General features: G+C 46.1%; 2 protein-coding genes and 1 long non-coding RNA gene across 5 annotated transcripts in view; 1 reads left to right on the top strand and 2 right to left on the bottom strand.

The window, feature by feature from the left end:
* TMA16 (translation machinery associated 16 homolog) overlaps window positions 1-3,211 on the top strand; it is a 67,966-nt gene extending 64,755 nt beyond the window's left edge. The window contains exon 7 of the mRNA XM_030563274.1: window positions 1,411-3,211. Coding sequence (XP_030419134.1) covers window positions 1,411-1,471 — 61 coding nt within the window. The 3' untranslated portion in view covers window positions 1,472-3,211. The remainder of the gene's footprint in view (window positions 1-1,410) is intronic.
* The window catches only part of MARCHF1 (membrane associated ring-CH-type finger 1), a 335,941-nt gene that overhangs the window by 16,949 nt on the left and 298,078 nt on the right, over window positions 1-20,914 (bottom strand). The gene's annotated exons all lie outside the window — the stretch shown is intronic.
* LOC115651941 lies at window positions 852-20,560 on the bottom strand. The gene is made up of 3 exons (XR_004000494.1): window positions 20,549-20,560; window positions 7,320-7,324; window positions 852-934 (listed from the first exon to the last, which is right to left on the bottom strand). It is a non-coding gene; the product is annotated as an uncharacterized LOC115651941 (long non-coding RNA).

Raw genomic sequence — 20,914 nt, 5'->3', positions numbered from 1 at the left:
AATCACTTAGTTTTGTGAGATCTTTTTGAAGTTACTCACAGTCTGCTTTGGTCTGAACTATCTTGAGCAGTTTAGTATCATTGCAAATTTTGCCACCTCACTCTTTACCCCTTTCTCTAGATCATTTATGAATAAGTTGAATAGCATTGGTCCTAGGACTGACCCTTGGGGAATTCCACTAGTTACCCCTCTCCATTCTGAGAATTTACCATTTATTCCTACCCTTTGTTCCCTGTCTTTTAACCAGTTCTCAATCCATGAAAGGATCTTCCCTCTTATCCCATGACAACTTAATTTACGTAAGAGCCTTTGGTGAAGGATCTTGTCAAAGGCTTTTTGGAAATCTAAGTACACTATGTCCACTGGATCCCCCTTGTCCACATGTTTGTTGACCCCTTCAAATAACTCTGATTAGTAAGACACGATTTCTCTTTACAGAAACTGTGTTGACTTTTGCCCAACAATTTATTATCTTCTATGTGTCTGACAATTTTATTCTTTACTATTGTTTCAACAAATTTGCCCAGTAGCGACGTTAGACTTACTGGTCTGTAATTGCCGGGATCACCTCTAGAGCCCTTTTAAAATATTGGTGTTGCATTAGCTAACTTCCAGTCACTGGGTACAGAAGCTGATTTAAAGGACAGGTTACAAACCATAGTTCATAGTTCCGCAATTTCACATTTGAGTTCTTTCAGAACTCTTGGGTGAATGCCATCTGGTCCCAGTGACTTGTTACTGTTAAATTTATCAATTAATTCCAAAACCTCCTCTAATGACACTTCAATCTGTGACAATTCCTCAGTTTTGTCACCTACAAAGGATGGCTCAGGTTTGGGAATCTCCCTAACATCCTCAGCCGTGAAGACTGAAGCAAAGAATTCATTTAGTTTCTCCGCAATGACTTTATTGTCTTCAAGTGCTTCTTTTGTATCTTCAGTGTCCAGGGGTCCCACTGGTTGTTTAGCAGGCTTCCTGCTTCTGATGTACTTAAAAAACATTTTTATTACCTTTTGAGTTTTTGGCTAGCTATTCTTCAAACTCCCTTTTGGCTTCCAGCACTTAGGTAACCCAGAAAGACCAGTGATCCTGATTAAACCACAAACACACAGACTCCCAACAAATTCAAGAGCCTACTAAAGATAACAACACCCAACCCACAGGACGTGTACTATTCTACAATGAATAGAATCATAAGGTTGGAAGGAACCTCAGGAGGTCATCTAGTCTAACCCCCTGCTCAAAGCAGGGTCAATCCCCAGCTAAATCCCCAAATGGTCCCCTCAAGGATTGAACACACAACCCTGGGTTTAGCAGGCCAATTCTCAAACCACTGAGCACCATTGATACCCTAGCCCACCAGTGGCTCTATCCTCCCCATTACCCACACAGATCTCTTTGGTTTTCTAGCCTGCACTGGATGAAGAGAGGGATGGAAACTCAAGCACCAATGGTGGAAAAGAAAGGATAATTCAGACAGGATGAAACATGACAAATTCCTGAATGCCTCTGCTGAGTCTATATTACAGACCAAGAGAACCTTCTTGTCAGCTACCATTCAGGCTGCCAAATCCCACTCCAAAAAACTATCCAGGATGGTACATGGCTTTATCAATCCCGGGTGCCTACCACCTGCATTAGAGCTGAGTATCAAGTGCTGCAAAGAACTATCATTCTACTTCCCTGAAAAGATCACATAGGTTTGGAAAGCCTTCTCTAACAGCATGAATTTCAAATTGGGTTCAAGGTCTCGATCTCTATCTTCAAAACACATCATCATGGGCTGGGCACAGGATACCTAAAGCACGATTTAAATCTTCAGAACAAAGATCACAGTCAACGACTATGCTCCTCTGACATGATGGAAAATTCTGAACAACAATAAAGTTTGTGTGGAAAACAGAACACTTTCCAGGGATGATCTGAGACTGTAGAATGAACTCCCCCAAGCGTTGACTATCACATACCTCATTATTTTCCACACCAAGTACAAGGCACATTGCTTTGACCTTGTCTGTTCTCATATAAACACACAGCAACAGTTACATTTAACAATAGCAAAAACCCACCACCCTACCAAAACAAGACATTCCACTGCACACACACCTCTCTGTGGGGAGAGGGCAAGAACAAACAAGTGAAAGATGTGTAGTCACATTGCTTCTTTCACTACTGGCAGGCACGCAGATACTAGTGCCTGTAGGGAACAGAACTTTTAATAGTGAAGAAAACTCCACAGATTTTGTTTAATTTAGTAATAGCATCTAGTAGCCTCAACCAGGTCAGAGCCCCATTGTGCTTGGCACTGTGTAAAAATAGAATAAATGATCATCCCTGTCCCAAAGAGCTTACAATATAACACCAACAAACAGAACTTCCTTTAACACTGGGCTTTCATTTATAACACTTAGGAAATTAGTCTTTTCTCAAAGTTAAACTGAGTATGTAATGTTGTTGATGCCTGAAGCACAAAAGACTTTTGAATCTAACTAGGGAGGCATAAGGGGGCAGGAAGCGGGCAAGCAGTGAGACCTTGAGGAAGGGAATGAGGAAGCAGTCAGCCAAAGAGACTAAAAGGGATAAAAGTGAGGGGCTCCCTTCAAAGTCAATCTACAGCTAGGACCAGAATTTGGCCTAAGAGGGGGTGTTGTAATGAGGCTAGTGGAGTAAAAGAGACAGTAGCAGGAAGGAGGACAGGCCAGAGAAACAGCAAGAGAAGTCTAAATGGGAGTGAGGGGAGGGATTGGGGAAGGCATATTATATAAAACAAAAAAAAATTGCACCCATGAGGGTCAATATGGGTGGTAAATGGTAGGTGCACCAGTTTCAGTCTTGGTGAGATGTTTATACTGTGATTTCACGGTGCTCTATAAGAGCTTGGCTACACTTGGAAGTCAGAACGCATTAAAGCAGTCCCGAGCGCCATAACTCCTGAGGTGTCCATACTGGCAAGGCATGTAGAGTGCCTGGACTCTGCAGCTGGAGCGCTCCTGGTAATCCACCTCCATGAGAAACATAAAGCTTGCTGCATCCCAACTGAAATGCCCGGGTGTCAATGTGGACGAGGTGCTGCATTACTGCACTGTGATTGGCCTCCAGAAATGTCCCATAATCCCATGAAGTCAAGTGGCCACTTTTCTCATTGTTTTGAAATCGGCTGCAGGCGTGCAGCTATCCCCTTTCAAAGCTCCATTTCTGACAGCCAGCATGCTTATCTGCTCCGGGACAAAGCAAACCGTTAGTGTGGAATGCTGCTGGTGTGTGTGTGTGTGTGTGTGTGTGGATCTGCTGTTGTCTGTGTTATACCAATTATATTAGACCAGTAAAAAAAACCCAGCAGGATCTTTTTAAAGGGGACAAGACAAAGATGCCACATTTATTATGATAACAATTTATGACTAATAACTAATATCTTAATTCTTATACACACACATTATACCTATTACCTACACACACACACACACACACACACATTCACATTATACCTAATATCTATACACACACACATAGGGCTCGTCCAGACTAGGGGGGGGGAAATCGATCTTAGATACGCAACTTCAGCTACGTGAATAACGTAGCTGAAGTCGAATATCTAAGATCGAATTACTCACCCATCCAGACGGCATGGGATCGATGTCCGTGGCTCTCCGTGTCGATTCTGGAACTCCGTTCGGGTTGATGGAGTTCCGGAATCGATATAAGCGCGCTCGGGGATCGATATATCGCGTCTAGATTAGACGCGATATATCGATCCCCGAGCAATCGATTTTAACCCGCCGATACGGCGGGGTAGTCTGGACGAGGGCATACACACATTCACACACACACACACACACACACATTCATCAGGTGTTCTGCAGCTGCTGCATAGTTACCAGTCCTGAAGATAGCTTAAGTTCATGGCTTGATTTTGCAGCTTGGGTTCGTAGCTTGTGGCAGCTAACTGGCCAGGAAAGCTGGGCACAAGGCTGAGCTGGATCTCTGTTGGGCAGGCACTGATGTTCTTCCATGTTGGCAGCAGAATGTTACCCAGAGTCTCTCATCTCACCCTTCTTTTTTATAGGCTTTTAGTTTGGATTCAAAGTCTATAGGTCTTGCTGTGTCACGCTGCCTCTGGGTTTAGATTGATCACCCATCAATTGCAGGCGTGACTTTCAGCCTTGGACCTGGCTTTGATCTTCCTTCTGTTGTTCTGTTGTCCTTTTCTTTTTAGGGTGAATGCTTCTTACTTTGTTTAGGGTTGTTGTCTAGGTCTTCAGCCACTGGTATTTGAACTTTATCTCATCAGGACAGGCTGGGGCTGGAGGTTGATTCCATCATTCATACATACTTCATTCACACATCTAAAAAGACGGTTACTCACCTTTGTAACTGTTGTTCTTCGAGATGTGTTGCTCATATCCATTCCAGTTAGGTGTACGCGCCGCGCGTGCACATTCGTCGGAAAACTTTTACCCTAGCCACTCAGTGGGCCGGCAGGTCGCCCCCTAGAGTGGCGCCACCATGGCGCTCCATATATACTCCTGCCGGCCCACCCGCTCCTCAGTTCCTTCTTGCCGGCTACTCCGACAGTGGGGAAGGAGGGCGGGTGCGGAATGGATATGAGCAACACATCTCGAAGAACAACAGTTACAAAGGTGAGTAACCGTCTTTTCTTCTTCGAGTGATTGCTCATATCCATTCCAGTTAGGTGAATCCCAAGCCTTACAAAGGCGGTGGGGTCGGAGTGAAATATGGCAGAATAAAACTGCTGAGCCAGAGGCTACAGCCTCCCTTGACTGCTGAACCAGGGCATACTGCGAAGCAAAGGTAAGGACCGAGGACCAATGGAGCTTCGCGACAGGTCTCGTGGGTAGAAACACGAGCCAGCAAAGCGGCAGATGAAGCCTGAGCCCTGGTAGAATGCACGGTGATGTGGCTTGGTGAAATATGAGCCAAATCAGAACAAGTGGGGATGTCCGCCATCACCCAAGATGAGATCCTCTGAGAGGAAACCAAGCAAGCCCTCCCTTTGGCCCGCTACCGGGGCAGAGCTGGGGCACCTTAGGAAATGATTCTGTCAGCACAAGAGAATGCGAGCACTCCACAGATGTCCAAGGAGTGCAAAGGTTATGCCCATTGCGTTGAGCTGTGGGTAACATGAAAGGCCAAAACACCTTAGGGAGGAAAGCCGGGTGCGGTCACAACTGCACCTTGTCTTTGTGGAACCTTCGTAAGAGCTCTGATCTCAGAGACCCGTCTGGCCAAGACTAGGTTGAGGCCCCAGGGCGGGGCTGGGCGGCGCACCCGAGGGTGCAAGCGCTCCAAGCCCTTGAGGGACCTCGAACCCATAGAGCGTGGGACACTGAACGTCCATCTTAGCCTGCTGGAAGGTAGGGACGGCTGCTGAGCGTATCCTCAGCGATGATACCGCCAGATCCTGCCGCTAAAGGCCAGAGGCAGGCCAGAAAGAGGGGATCAAGACCTCAGCAGGAGCAAGATCGAGCGTACTGCAGCTGTAAAGGAAACGCTTCCACCTGGCTCGGTACGTTGACCAGGTGGAAGGCTGCCTGTCACCCCAACTCAGGTACGCAGGAGCCACCGTGAGGCGAAGAGGCTGCAGGTCCGAGTGACGAAGCCTGTCATTGCCCTGAGTGATGAGGTCTGGGCTGACAGGCCGAGCAACGTGGTATGTCAGTGCTGCCTGGACCACTCTGGAGTGATCATGATGACGCACGCTCCGCCCCTGCGGAATTTGAGCAGGACGTAACGAACCAGTGGGAACAGCGGGAAGGCATAATGCAGTTGGCCGTTCCACGGTATCAGGAATGCGTCCAAGATCGATTCCGAGGAGAGACCTTGGAAGGAGCAGGACACCTGGCATTTCCTGCACTCGCGGTGAGCGAACAGGTCTGTGTGAGGAACCATTTCCACTTCCGGAAAGCGGGACGCCTCACATGGGGCAGAGTGATGACTCGTAAGACAGGAAAGACCTGCTGAGTCAAAGAGATAAGACGTTCCGAACGCCTGGGAGAAAGGACGTCGCCAGCTCCATCGAGCGGGCCATGCAAAAGACCCGGAAATGGATGGCCTCCTGACAAAAAAGGGGGGAGGACTATGTCCCCCCTGAATGCTTATGAAGCACCTGGCCATTGTGTTGGCTGTAAACACCGAGATACAACGGCCTCGCAGCTGCCGCTGGAACCCCTGGCACGCCAGGCGGACTACTCTGATTTTTGGGGCATTAATGAGGAATGCCAGCTCTCTAGAAGACCGAAGGCCTTAAGCTCGGAGGTGACCATGAGCACTCGAGCAGAGAGATGATGCGTCCGCCGTCAGGGGCAGTGAGGGCTGGGGCGGATGAAACCGCATCCTGTCCACACCAAGGAGGGGGTTAGCCACCACTCTAGGGAGCCTAAGGCGTTCGAGGGAACGGTGACTACCATGACCATTGGCTCCCTGTCCAAGCGGTACGCCGAGGTGGGCCAGACTTGGAGAGGACGGAGGCGGAGCTTGGCGTGTTTGGTTACAAACTTGCGGGCAACCATGGACCCAGGAGACTGAGACAAGAACGAGCTGAGGTCGTTGGGAAAGCCTTCAGACCTCAGATGATTGATGCCATCGCCTAAAACCGCAGTTGCGATAAGCAGGCTCCGGCTAGGTAGGAGACCAAGATAGCCCCTAGGAAGCCCAACCTCTGCGTGGGAACCAGAGTGGATTGCTCTATAGTAATCATCAGGCCTTGATCTGTGAATAAGACCGTGACGATGCCCACGGCTGAGTGGGTTGTGTGTCAGAGTCTCCTCGGATAAGCGAATCGTCCCAATACGGAAAAACGCATATCCGACATAGCTACGGTAGGCGGCGACTATGGCCGTAAACCGGGAGTATTCACCGCTGGCTATAAAGCGGAGGCATCTCCCATGCGGAGGGAAGATGGCATTGCAAAAGTACGCGTCCTTCCTATCCAGGGCGGCATAGTAGCCCCCCGGAGGCAAGGATGGAATAATGGTTCCCAGGGATACCATGCAGAACTTCAACCTTATCCCAAACCGGTTGAGTCCATGCAGGACCAGGAAGGTCTGACCTGTGGTCGAGTGGGGGACTAGGGCATAACGGGAGTAAAACCGCTAGCCCCTTTTGTCCGCTGAAGGGGGACAGGGCTGGAGCAATTTTAAGGTGGTACCAATGCTCCATCGTGCGCAGGACCCAGCGACCTAAAAGTAACTGGGGCCATGCCAGGAGAAAGCGGGATCAGGATCCCGTCCTGCGACTGGTACACCGCCCTCCGGTGAACCTTGGAAGGTCCGTCTTTGGTCCCAGTGGTAATTGCGAGGGACCTCGACTTTGGCTTTTTAGGGGGCCTGACGTTTGTCTGCGACCACCTTGGCCTTGCCGTTTTCCAGAGTTCTGCCTCTGGCTAGGCACAGAGTATGGCGGCTGGGGCCATAAAGGCCTGCGTTTGGTCGCAGGCGTATACATGCTGAGACGCATTAGGACCCTATTGTCCAGCAGGCTTCGCAGTCTGGGGCTGTCTCTGCCGCGAAGATGCCTTTACCAACAAAGGGTAAATCCTTTCCCCCGTCCTCCAAGACGGCAGCGAACTCTAGGTGGGAGGTTCGAGGGAGAAACTCCTCCACCCAGGTGCTATAAGTATCGCAGCTAAGCAAGGCTTGTTGCTTCGCACCCCAGAGGTGCAGGGCCCCTGCAGAGTACACCTTGCATTCGCCAAGGCTCTTTCCGCTTCGGGGCTGGCGCCCGCTGGCCATGATATCAGGATCGTGGTCCTGAGCATAAAATCGCATATGGGGTGACACGGATGCGTGTCCGGACGGCCATGGAGGTACTAAAAGAGGGCACGGGCCGAGTCCCTGACTCACTCGGACCTTGCCCAACTCGGCACCGGGGACCGGCATCGGGAGGCGTATCGGTACCTGGAACGAGAACCAGACCCGCAACCAGAACGGTGTCGGGAGGTCGACCGAGATCTCGAGGCTCGGAGAAGAGCTACAGGAGTCAAGGTACCTGCCCCGGTGCCAGATGTCGGAACGGTGCCGATAGCGGGTCGGCGAACGGGATACCGACCGGTGCAGTGAGTGTGACCCGTACCGAGGAAAACAGTACCGGGACTGCCAGTGGTGTCCGGTGTGCCGACAGGACTTGGCGCGTCTGCGGGACCGCGATCATAGACGGTGCAGCTCTGCTGTACTGACAGGGGACAGTCCCTTGAAGAGACTGTATTACCCGTACCGGCGGTGCCCGGGTCAGGCAGCACTGACTCCGTCATGGCACTGAGAGCCCTCGCCGTTGGTAACATCTCCGGCGCGCAGGGAACAGCAGGCTCAACCACAGTGCGTACTGGGGAGCTGTCAGGCACCGGATTCGACGGCCCTCGTGGGGCCGGGATCCATGGTACCGAGGTCATCAGAGCTTCGGTAGGTGCCGGTGCCGGGAGAACCGAGTTAGATAAGCCATCTGGCTGGGGTGCCGTCAGCACTGAAGCAGCGGGAGTAATACGCTCAACCACGGCGCGTGCCGGGGAGCCGTCGGACACCGGATTCTACGGCCCTTGCGGGACCGGGATCGACGGTGCCGCAGCAGGTGTCGGTGCCGGGCGATCCGACTTAGACTAGCCCTCTGGCCGCGGTGCCGTGGGCACGGAAGCAGCCGGAGAAGTAGCTCGACCACGGCGCGCGCCGGGGAGCTGTCAGGCACCGGATACTATGGCCCTTGCGGGACCGGGATCGACGGTGCCGACGTCATCGGTGCCGCAGCAGGTGTCGGTGCCGGGCGATCCGACGTAGACGAGCTCTGGCTGCGGTGCCGTTGGCACGGAAGCAGCCGGAGCAATACGCTCAACCACGGCGCGTGCCGGGGAGCCGTCAGGCACCGGATTCTACGGCCCGTGTGGGACCGGGATCGACGGTGCCGACGCCATCGGTGCCGCAGCAGGTGTCGGTGCCGGGCGATCCGACGTAGACGAGCCCTCAGGCTGCGGTGCCGTTGGCACGGAAGCAGCCGGAGCAAACGCTCAACCACGGCGCGTGCCGGGGAGCCGTCAGGCACCGGATTCCACGGCCCTTGTGGGACCGGGATCGACGGTGACGACGTCATCGGTGCCGTAGCAGGCGTCGGCGCCGGGCGATCCGACTAGATGAGCTCTCTGGCTGCGGTGCCGCTGGCACGGAAGCAGCAGGAGCAATACGCTCAACCACGGCGCGTGCCGGGGAGCCGTCAGGCACCGGATTCTACGGCCCTTATGGAACCGGGATCGACGGTGACGACGTCATCGGTGCCGTAGTAGGTGTCAGCGCATGGCGATCCGACTAGACGAGCTCTCTGGCTGCGGTGCCGCTGGCACGGAAGCAGCAGGAGCAATACGCTCAACCACGGCGCGTGCCGGGGAGCCGTCAGGCACCGGATTCTACGGCCCTCGTGGGACCGGGATCGACGGTGCCGACGTCGTCGGCGCCGGGCGAGCCGTCTTAGACGAGCTGTCTAGCTATGGTGCAGCTGACACCGAAGCAGCAGGAGCAGTAAGCTCTACCACGGCGCGAGCCGGGGAGCTGCCAGGCACCGGATTCCCTGGTCCTGGGGGACTGGAATCGACGGAGCCGAAGTCATCGGTGCCTCTGCAGGCCGGATAACGCAACTGAGGCGAGCTCTCTGGCTGCGATGCAGGTGGCACGGAAGTAGCGGGAGCAGGGGGCTCAACCACGGCGCGTGCCGGGGAGCCGCCAGGCACCAGCAGGAATCGTAGACTCTCTCGACCTCGGAAGAAGGGAGCGGTGCCGAGTCGACATCGGTGCCGGCGACGGTCGGTGCCGGAAGGCCTTGGTGGTACCGGCGGGGTCCGGTGCCGAGGAGGCGCTTCTGCCCGCCGCTTGAACATCGCTCCGCGCCCAAGGTGGAGGGGCAAGTGAAAGTCCCGCACCTTTTTGTTCTCGGCTTAAAAGCCTTGCAAATGGGGCACTTATCTGTCAAGTGTGATTCTTCAAACAGGAGTCATGTAGATCTCTCTTCGGCCGCGGCTTCTGGTAAGCCGGGCCCCTTTTGAAAATCTGGTGAGCCATGCATGGCTCCGGCACTGGGCTCATGGAAGGGCTACTTCCTGAACCCCGCTAACTAAACTAACCATGTTAGCAAAGGAAAAACGTATAACCATACAAATATATATATATAAAAGTGTTATAACTGCATAATTATATACGAGAAAACGAGTAGCTAGGGAAGTGGAGGTCAGCTAAGCCGCGCTCCACTGTTCCAACGACCGACACGGGCGGTAAGAAGGAACTGAGGAGCGGGTGGGCCGGCAGGAGTATATATGGAGCGCCATGGTGGTGCCACTCTAGGGGGCGACCTGCCGGCCCACTGAGTGGCTAGGGTAAAAGTTTTCCGACGAATGTGCACGCGCGGCGCGTACACCTAACTGGAATGGATATGAGCAATCACTCGAAGAAGAACTAAACTAATAAGATTACAGCAGGGTTTGCAAAAATGAAGGTTGGAGGAAGCTTTTACAAAATGGAGTGAGTGTTTTAAAATGGGGTTTGAATTACAATATGGAACAAAAGTTACAGTGTAGGCAAGTGTAGTGAATGGTGAACAGAAGTTACATTAATAAAGTGAACAATTAAAAACAATTTCATTTATCAGTTCTACATCTGAACTTACAAGACAGCATGCTGACACACTCTCTGCCCCCCCAAAACAATTTGTCTCCCCCTCCACATACATAAAAAAACGCTCCCTGTCGCACTCAGCCCCCACCCCCCTTGAAAAGCACGTAGCAGCCATTTGTACACTGGAATAGTCACCACAATGCCTTGCTCTTTGTGGCATTTCAAGAGCTGCTAACGTGGCCATGCCAGTGCGCTTGCAGCTGACAATGTAAACACATGGCAGCTTTTCCCTGCTGCAGTCTCCGAAGGCTGGTTTAACTCCCAGCACTCTACATCTGCAAGTGTAGTTGTGCCCTAAAAAGATAGTAAGCTCTTCAGGGCAGAGATCTATAAGACAACAGAGTGAGTGAAGAGATAATGGAAGAATGTGGGGAAAGAATGAGGGGTACAGCAAATAAATACTGTGGTTCTAATTCAGTCCCGCCAGAACTCCAATAAAGTCACTGGAGATATACTTGTTTGTACCAAGGATGCTTTGTGTCTTGTGGAATTTTGTGTTATAAGCTTCATAGGCATCTCTCAATTCTCTCTCTCCTTTTCATTTTGAGCAAAGAGGGTCAAGCAGAGGTGAGAGATGGAAGGCTAACCAAAATAGGTCATTTTAACAACCAGAATATTACATTTGTACTGTGAAAGACAAGATGGATGTGGTAATAACTTTTATTGGACCAGCTTCTACTGGTGAGACAAGCTTTTGAGCTACACAGAGCTCTTCTTCAGGTCTGGGAAAGGTATTCAGAATGTCACAGCTAAATACAAGGTCAAACCAATAGTTTAGCATAAGTAGTTAGCACACACTCTAAGGGACCATTAAAGGTAGAGTGGCCTGTAGTCATAGGACAAAATGGGGGCAGGGAGGGGGTGTTTAGTGGGTTACAGAGTGTTGTAATGAGCCATAAATCCAGTGTCTTTATTAAGACAATGCTTAATTTGTGTCAGGGCTGAGCCCCAGCACCTCTGGGCTTGCCAGGTAGTTATGAAAGTTAAAAAATTGCTGGAGCCCTTGCATCTCCTTCATTACAAATTAAGCACTGATTAAGACCATGATTTTTAGTGACTAGCTAAGTTATGAATTCAAGCTCCAACACTTGTCTTTTGAAAGTGTTGTGCAAGTTAGTAACCACTAGAGAGCGCTATAAGACTGTGTACTGAGTTCTTGAAGTTCCTAATACAATGCACTGTGATGAGAATTCAAAGGCACAAAGAAATGAAAGCAAGATTTTGTATCTTCGCACAAAAATAAAATCAGCCATTAAAAAGCGTATTGGACTAAATACAGAAGTAGAAACAATGTGCACTGTAGATTTTATGAACACATCTCAAAACCTTTCAAAAAGAAATTGAACATTTTGTTACTAACTCATGCCATAGAAAGTTTGTAATAATCTTAGTTAACAGTACACATTGCTCCTCATTCAAGCTTTTTGCTGCCTCTGTGTTATAAAGACATGATCTTCCTCCAAAAACTAAAAGCTGTTACCGAAGTTCATAATCATTTTTTTTCTAATTACAAACGAAATCATCATAAGTCATCACAGAAATATGAATCTAAACAGTTCGCTGACATTCAGTGAGGAAAGGGTATCTTAATAAGACTATGATAGCCAGTGTAGTTAACTAGTTCCTTACCCCTGCTGGGTAATCTACAGGAAATCCATAATACTTGAGGGGGCTGGCTATAGGTCAAAAGGAAGCAGGATCAAAACTGCCTCTTTTTATGCCTTTTTGAGGCAACACTGGTTAACCAAAATCACTATGCTGGTTTTATTCAGGCAATTACTCAAAGACAGGTTTTCTGAAGTATCCAGGGAGGCAGTCCCATTTTTTAGAGATTGCTTACTTAAGACATTTTCGGTCAAATTTTCAAAGGGGCCTTAACTCAGTCTGTAGAAGTATGCCTGCAATTCAAATTCCCGCACACAACACTTAGGTAAACAGCATTTATGCAAACCAGTTCCAGGATGGAAACAGAAGTCTCTCCAAACAGGCTGCACCCTTAGGATTATAGTTGCCATTGGCTCACATGTCCCCATTCCCCTGCAACAGAATCACAGACACTGTTCAGAGAGCCACACATCCCTGATCTAGCCTATCCTGTACCCTCAAGCATTAGCCATAGTATGGTAGATAGAGCCCTGAAAGGGCATATTTCTGCAGCATGTTAAAGGTGCAGTTCTCTGCATCCTTCCACCCCCTCCCTGCCGTCAGGGTTTCCCACAACCTTCACTTGGGCCAAAAGACTTGGCCCACAATAATTTATTCCCACAATTTTGTATTTAGCTACCCATATTTGTAAATTAATATGCTATTTACATACACAAAGGTCTCTCTTTTGCAAGGGGCAAATGACTGTACATACAAAATTGAAGTTACAAGTTAGGCTGCTTTGGGGAAAGGTGTCTCTCGTTTGAATGCTTGGAGCAGGAGGAAACTAACCTTGTACTTTGTAACAAACTTCAAAAGAAAAGAAGATAAAAAAGATCTCAGAACACAAGAAATTCAGATATCGCCAGCAAAGAAGTGCTAGTGGCTCAAAGTCCAGGTCAGTCAGTGTCCTGAGTATGTCATAGCAGCCACTCAGAGGGCTGTGCCACTTCAGAGGCAGTTCAGAGACTGACTGAAGTAGAGAAAGATGTCTGATCTTGCTGAAAAAGGGCTTCTGTAGAATTCATTAATTGTAACTATTGTATCTTTTTCTGGATCTTCGTTTTCTAGGATTGGTTAGGGCAGCCCTGGAAAGGGAAATTCTATAGTTATCGAGCATTAAATCTTTTTTGTTCAATGTGTTTTCCTGTTGCATCAATCCTTCTTGCTATATATAATTCTGCAAATAAACATGATAGGTAACAGAATACAAGAAGCAGCGCCCACACCTGAATGGAGCTTCTTCTGTTCACATCTAGAGACAAGGGTATTTTATTACATAGTTTCTGTTCTTTTTTCAAGAAGGTAAATAAGTGGGGAGGGGGGAGAGACTGTGTCCTCCCTACTCCCACCCAATAATCTCTGCAAAAGGGAATCTGAAATGATGATTTTATGACGGCATGTAAAATGTGCTAATTCAAACAGAGAAAAGTATGGCTTCTTCCCCAAAAGAAGCCTAATATGATTAATAGATCTTGGATGATCTTTTGGAACAGATAGGGCAAACGACCATAAGGACTTTAGCAAGTATATGATGCAGTGAACTGAGCACTCAAGATATTTCAGTGTGATCTGAGTATAAAACTTGGGGGCATTTATTTTCTATGTTTTTGGTCAGTTATCAAAGTGCTAATTGTCTCTGACTCCACAGTAAACCACTCACTACTATTGAATTACCAGCTGGAGGAAAGAATCTGAGACTGTTTTCAGAAATGGAATGGGTTCACTAGGCAATCTGTGTTGGGAGGAAGGAGAAAGACAAACTCATAATAATAAAAGACAATAGAGGTTCCACACAGGGAGAGCAGAAAAGCTTTGAAGAGATCAGAATTGTGGATTAGAGAGAAGAGTTTAGCCTTTGTAGTATAAGAAGCAAAGCAAAAGAGGCACTAGGGGTTAGATCTGTAGCAAGGAACCACCTTATACCCTAATGCAGCACAAAATACCCTGCTGTACATCACAGCATAGTGAGGGGTCTCTAGCACCTCCCCTTAGGATAGTGCAGCATTTGCCATGTCTACTGGGTGGGCAGAATAAGGAACAGGACCATGACCTTCCCTTTGAAATAAGCAGCACCCCAGAGGCACCAGAAGAGAGCAGTTCCTGTGCTCAATAAAGCATAGGGAGTATATTTGTGCCTGGTTGCTGTACGAAGGTGTTAGGCACATACAGAAAGACATGGTTCACACAATGTATAATCTAAGACCTGGTCTATACACAGATTTGCAACAGTTAGGCTGTGTCTACACTGCCACTTTCAGCACTAAAACTTTAGTCATTCAGGGGTGTGAAAAAACACACTCCGGACTGACAAAAGTTTTAGTGCTGAAATGTGCCAATATCAACAGCACTTTATTGCTGGGAGCAACTACCACCACTCATTCAGGGTTTTTGTTTTTTTTTTAATCGCCAGGAGAGCTCTTATGCGGTGATAAAGCTCATCTACACTGCCCACATCACAGCGCCGCCACGGCCTTGCTGTAATGTGGGCAGTATAGACATACTCTTAGTTAAGCTGATACAAACACCTTTGTAGGCACTCATTTCATTTAAAGAGTAACTTATTTCACTGTTCCTCATCAGCATAACCTAAAATATACCCATTTAAACTGAAATCAGTGTTTACACAGACTTGCACCTGTTTAAAGAAATTTTAAAATCGCACATTTTAAATTGGTGCAACTTTGCTTGTAGAAAAGCCCTACGATTCTACAGTAATGGTCGCATAGCTTATTGAAGAACTATGTTATTAAAATACCTGACTTTGCTAAATAGCTTAGTAATGAGATTTTTTTTCTGCACAGAATTCATAATGCAGCTTTTTCAAAATAAAGAGCAATACATTTCTCTTTAAAAATGACATTGAATTGAAAGAGTTATCCTTGGTTGGTACAATCAGTGCATGCTACTTGGTAAGCTTATGAATTTGTAACTTTGTATGTCATCAGTTAGCAGGCCCTTAAAAAGTGCAAAGTAGGGATATTAAGTAATTGGAGCAGATCATCTCTAAAAATGCAAAATGAAGTAGCTGTTTTTGCAATCTGTATCATCATGAATAATCATAATTCACTAACTATTCTCACCCCAGTACCTACATCCTAATCATTCCAGCACAGAATGCAGGAATGTGGAACATTAATATAAGAATGGCCGTACTAGGTCAGACCACTGGTCCATCCAGCCCAGTATCCTGTTTCAGAGTGGCCAGCAGCAAATGCTTCAGAGGAATGTGCTAGAAACCCCATGGTGGATAATTATAGCATCCTCTGCCCATAGCAGGACCTTCTTCTTAACCAACATTGTCATCACCTCCCCATCCATTAGGGATATGCTCACGTCACATTATGGTTGTTTATTTAAAAAGCAATATTTAAAGCCTTCTACAATGCATAAACCCTCCTCTCTAAAAAGCCTCTAAGGATCCTCTTCCCATGTTGAAACAGCAGTTAATATAGTCTTTGTTCAGTGTGACATTGCATAATCTAGTGGACTGGGCACTGGAGACCTGACGTGGGGCTCCCTCAGAATCTCCCGTTGAAGCTGTTCTACTTTGGATAAATCATGAGCTGATTTAAATCATGGGAAGGTGTGGAAGGAAAAAGAACAAAAGAGAGCAAAAGACTAGCTGATGGTTGCAGCACTTGCTTAGGAAGTCAAAGGCCTCCAGTCCCTCTGCTCCAAATAATTTTATAGGCCTCTACCTCCAACAGAAGGGCAGTTTTGAGCACACACCACTTGGCTTAATGTCTCCCACTGACTACCTGAGGGGAAGAGCTGCCTAGCGTGCTGGCTTTTGTGAATCCCACTGTAAAGGGCCTATGTCTCCCATGCTCTGTATAAGAAGCGAGGTGCCTAACTCAGGTGTTTTTTTTTAGGCATGTTAAAGTTAAGCAGGGTGACACTTAGCATTGCCATATTCAAGTTCCTTTGTGAACCTGGCCCCATGTGACCTTCTGCAAGTCACTTCACCTTTCTGTGAATCAGTTTCCCATGTGACTCTTTATTTGTCTTGTCCACTAAGATTACAAGAAATCTGGGGAATACAGTCTCTCACTATGTGTTTGTACATGTCTAGCACAATGCGTCTCCAGTTGTGGCTGCTTAGTGCTAGTGCAATCCAAAAGACAGTCATAATAGGGGCTGTGCTGCACTACAGGCCAGTACTGAAGCTACCACTATCAAGTGGAGCTCAGTGCCACCACAGAGAATAGCTTGGATGAAATCCAAGATGGATAAGGCTTTCCTCCAGATCAGTAGGGAGTGATCTTTTCTGACAAACATCTAGAAGATGACCACACCTATCTCATTACAATATCCAGAAAGGATGCACTCCGGCTGCAGAGAAATCCATCATTCATGCAGTCAGAGAGGACAGGCTAAATGTGAATAACCCATATAGGAGTGAAGGGGGATGAAATCTAGCCCTGACCCTCCGCCAAGAACCTTCATTCAAGAGCTGCTGCTACCACCCACTCTTGCTAAACCAGACTCTTGAGCAATCCTTCTGTATATTCCATGGATTTGTTGCTCACATCCCTGGCTCTTCCATAGCCAGCCATTCCTTTCCCTGTCCACTCTGCCATAAAGAAATTACTGCACATCTTTGTGGTGAGATCCCATATAAGATGTCTCTAAGCATATATCTTTAGGTAAGATGTCTTGCTCCAGCTATCAAAAGGAATAACCTACATTTGTATAGTAGGTCATCCTAACGAGGGCTAAAACAACACAAGTCACAATTACATTAGTGCTGGAAAGCCAGGCTCACAACAGTTAATCCAAAATTTTAGCTTCCCAATCAAAACAATAGGGACTGCTGCATTTTATGGCATATACTGTATGTTAGTAGAATGTTAGTGGTATATCTAATGGCATGTATTATGTCTTATTATAGAACGTATCCAGTTTTTTAGCTGTGATACACCATTAAGGCTGAACATGTTGTGAAAGCCACTCTAGAGACAGGACCAACCATGAGGGCCCCTTCCTTCACCCCCTAGAACCATGCCAGAGCATGCCTTTCTACTCCATGGCAAGACATCTATCTACTTCTCAACACCAAACAATATGGGCACCATCTGCATAGCTGATTATTTTTATGTTGGTATTACTCTTAAATCTGTAAGGGTGCAGAGAGCATGGAACAAAGCCATTATTAACATGGAGGGGCAATGGGAAAGAGGGAGGATGAGCCACTTGCACTGACAGGAGGAATGAGGGGAAAAGGGGGGATGGAACTAACAAGATGAATGTTTAACATTGTGACCCAAGGACCTCCTGATGCCAGCTGGCAGAGGTGTGCATTAGGGTTACAGGGATCTCCTGAGTCTGGTATTTACATACTAGTTCCCCCAAAGAGTGTTATGTAAAATCTCTATTGAAAGCCTGAGTCACACTGGTCATCATAGTCTTTGTGAAGTGTATGTGCAAATAATACATAAGGAGATGTGTGTGTGTCTCTATAGAAAATTATATTCTTTTAAAGCCTTGAAGATAAAGGCAAATGATGTGCCTCAAGACGGATTGCTGTACTATATAATTTCTTCTTTTAGTTCAGTCTGGTCTTGCAGGTAACTATTGAAAATATCTCCAATTTAATCTACACACTTGACCATTATTAGTCATGGCATCGTAAGATTATGATTTCTGAGCCCAGTTTCTACATTAGTATTTCAAACAAAGTAGTTTATGCGATCCTCTAACATAAAAATTCATTTGATACAAATTTGACTGATATTTATAGTTAATCCTTTCCTTATAATCTTGAAAAAACCTAGGTAATCTGTTGCTAAGATTTCTGTTACAGGAAATGTATTTAAAATATATCATCATCTTCAATTACACTGGTTACTTCACAAACTCTAAAAAGTTGATATTCTAATTTTAAATCATATAAATACAATTGAAGCTCTGTATTACTTATTTGGTATCCTCTTTGAGACTTTTGAATTATGAACTAAATGTCTATTTCTAAGTGTTTCCAGACTTCTCTGTTTGCAAACTTTTGCAACATGATTCTATTTCTTGCAGACATGGCAGGTTTGACCATATCTTGGACATTGTCTAGGTTTGTGCCTCCTTCCATAACTAGAACATTCTTTCATATGCTCATACATTTTAACTATAATACTTTCACTCTGTTTTCCTCCCTAGACTTGTTCTTTACTTTTTCTTAAGTCTGTATTCACACCAGTTTGTTTTCTTTCTGAAATATGCAATCATTGTTGATTAAGTTCAGCAGTTTGGCATATTTGCATTTTTTCCCCTCAGATTTATCAGGCTCTTTTAACAGTCTTTTTTTTACATTGATATCTTTTATACCCATCACAATTAGATTTCTGATAATTGACTTTGATTTTGGAAATTACCCATCTGACTTCTCTTTAGATTTGTTGAAAATTATTTGAAAGTCTCGTCCTCCATTTGATTTCTTGAGTGAAACTCAAAATCTTTCAAACGTTTCATTTCTTTTTGGTAAACAGTATTCCTCACATTTTTAAAGATTGTTGTCTAATGTTAAGCTCAAACAAATTATATAATTAAATTGCTGCAATATTCAAAAAGATTGCCAACATTTTGGACATCTTCTTTATGAGTAGATACTGATGCCCTCACAAATCAAATTCTTGTTTAAACTGTTTCCAATAATTTTCCTCAACATTTCTTGACATTTTTAGAAATGTGACAACTCTTAATGGATCCATCTTCTTTCATTTAAACTTGTTTTTCACTCCTGAATAACTTTTACTTCAGTACTTTTTAAAATAACTTCTTCCAGTTCTTTTTATCACTTACCCCACTCCTTGTTCTATGTGTTAGAGTACTTGAATAGAAAACACTAGTCTTTCTAATAATTCATTGCTAGTAACTTAACAGCAGTTTTTATTAGACATATAGTTAACATATATACAGAGCATCTTAATACAGGTCAATCTATCTGTCTAACCTAATACCAGCTGCCTCTTCCTACTGCCAGCTCCCACAGCCTGGAGACTCTATTCATTCTCCTAAAGCCACAGTAACTCCACATACTGTTCTTTTGAGAGCAGAGGATCTGGGAATTCTGGGACTGTCTGGTGGATCAGGGGGCTTGGGGCTGTGGACTCTAAGGGCTTGAGGGTTGGAGCATGCCTTTTGCTAATCTGTAAATGGACAGCGTGGATAGGCTGAGAGTGGAGTGCTTGTGTTGCTTGTGAAGGCGGAAGTCAAGGAGTTGACCCCTGGTGAGCAAAGAAAAGGCTTCCTCACACTAAGGGCAGATGGTAGCGAGGTGCCTCATAACTCTGAGTACCTTTGGGAAGTATCACAAACATCGCCTCAACTAATCTGTCCATCTCTCTCTCTTCCTCTGTCTTGTCTAATTAGACTGAAAGCTCCCTGAGGCAAAGACTAAGTCTTTATTATGTTCTATAAGTTGCTTAGAGTATTTTGGTTAGCAAGAGACCTCTCATGGATCACCTTCCCCTCTCTATTCACAACACAACTTGGTTCCCCAAATATTTAATTCTGAGACCTGAAACCACCTTGAGAAGCGTGTCAAAATGAGAACGGATCAAATAATATTCATTAGATAATTTATTCAAAATTGCTGACATTTTAAATACAATACTAAAAAAAAATATTTTCCTATTATTTACTAAGTCCCAGTCAAAATTCATGCATCCAGCCATCATCCTGGTGACTGCCAATCTCCTGTGGCTACTGTATAATATTAGTTATTCCTCCTAAAGTCTGGAAAAGATTTGCACCTGAATTTGCTTTGTGTTAAGCAAACATAAGGGGAAAGAATTGCACTTAGTACTAAATTGTGCTAAAAATGTCCTATTCTCTCCAAATCATGCACTCACCCCACTTTTGTTCCATTTGCCTTAGCATCAGAGTAAAACCACTTTTTAGAGAGAGAGAGAGAGACAGTGAAAATCCCCTATGCTCACTTGTTTGTTACAAACAGAACTATAAACCACTTATTTCAGATTTGTCAGAGATCTTATGGTGTAATTTGACTTGAAGGTATTATATTTTCTATCATCAGTATAATCCTGATTATAATTAGACCATGTGCGTAACTCCCCTTCACATCAACGTATGTCCCATAATGTGGATTGAGAGAAGTATAGCTTTGCATGTTGGAAGCAACAATACACAGATAAATACACACACAACAACGAAAGGCTACATCCCAAAGAAAGCTCCTAGAGAATCCTGACACAAAAGGGAAGTAACTTCATTAGAAACTTTAATACTCATTCAGGAGGAAGACAGAGTTAAAATCCTCAAATATTCTGAAAAATATATTTAACTGTAGCCAATCATTCTTCCCCTCAGTATCAGCCATACATTCTTCAGACCTCTTTCTAAATACCCTGGAGTGTCACTGTCCATAATTTCATGACTGCATATTAGGAAACCACATACAAATATTTTTCTGGGCATGTCTACAAGGTACCTTAGAGTGCACCAGCAAGGATGTAAATTCTAATGCAATCAGCCTGTTGCACACTAAATGGCCCATGTGGATCCTGCTGGAATGCACTAAAAGTTCCCTAGTGCACATTAGTGTAGTTCTGCTTGAAGTGGGACTACATTAACGTGTACTAGGGAACCTTAGT

The sequence above is a fragment of the Gopherus evgoodei genome, chromosome 5 (genome assembly GCF_007399415.2).
Source record: "Gopherus evgoodei ecotype Sinaloan lineage chromosome 5, rGopEvg1_v1.p, whole genome shotgun sequence".
Lineage (NCBI taxonomy): Eukaryota > Metazoa > Chordata > Testudines > Testudinidae > Gopherus > Gopherus evgoodei.
The sequence above is the reverse complement of the archived record's forward strand: the minus strand, read 5'-3'. Positions and strand labels throughout refer to the sequence as shown.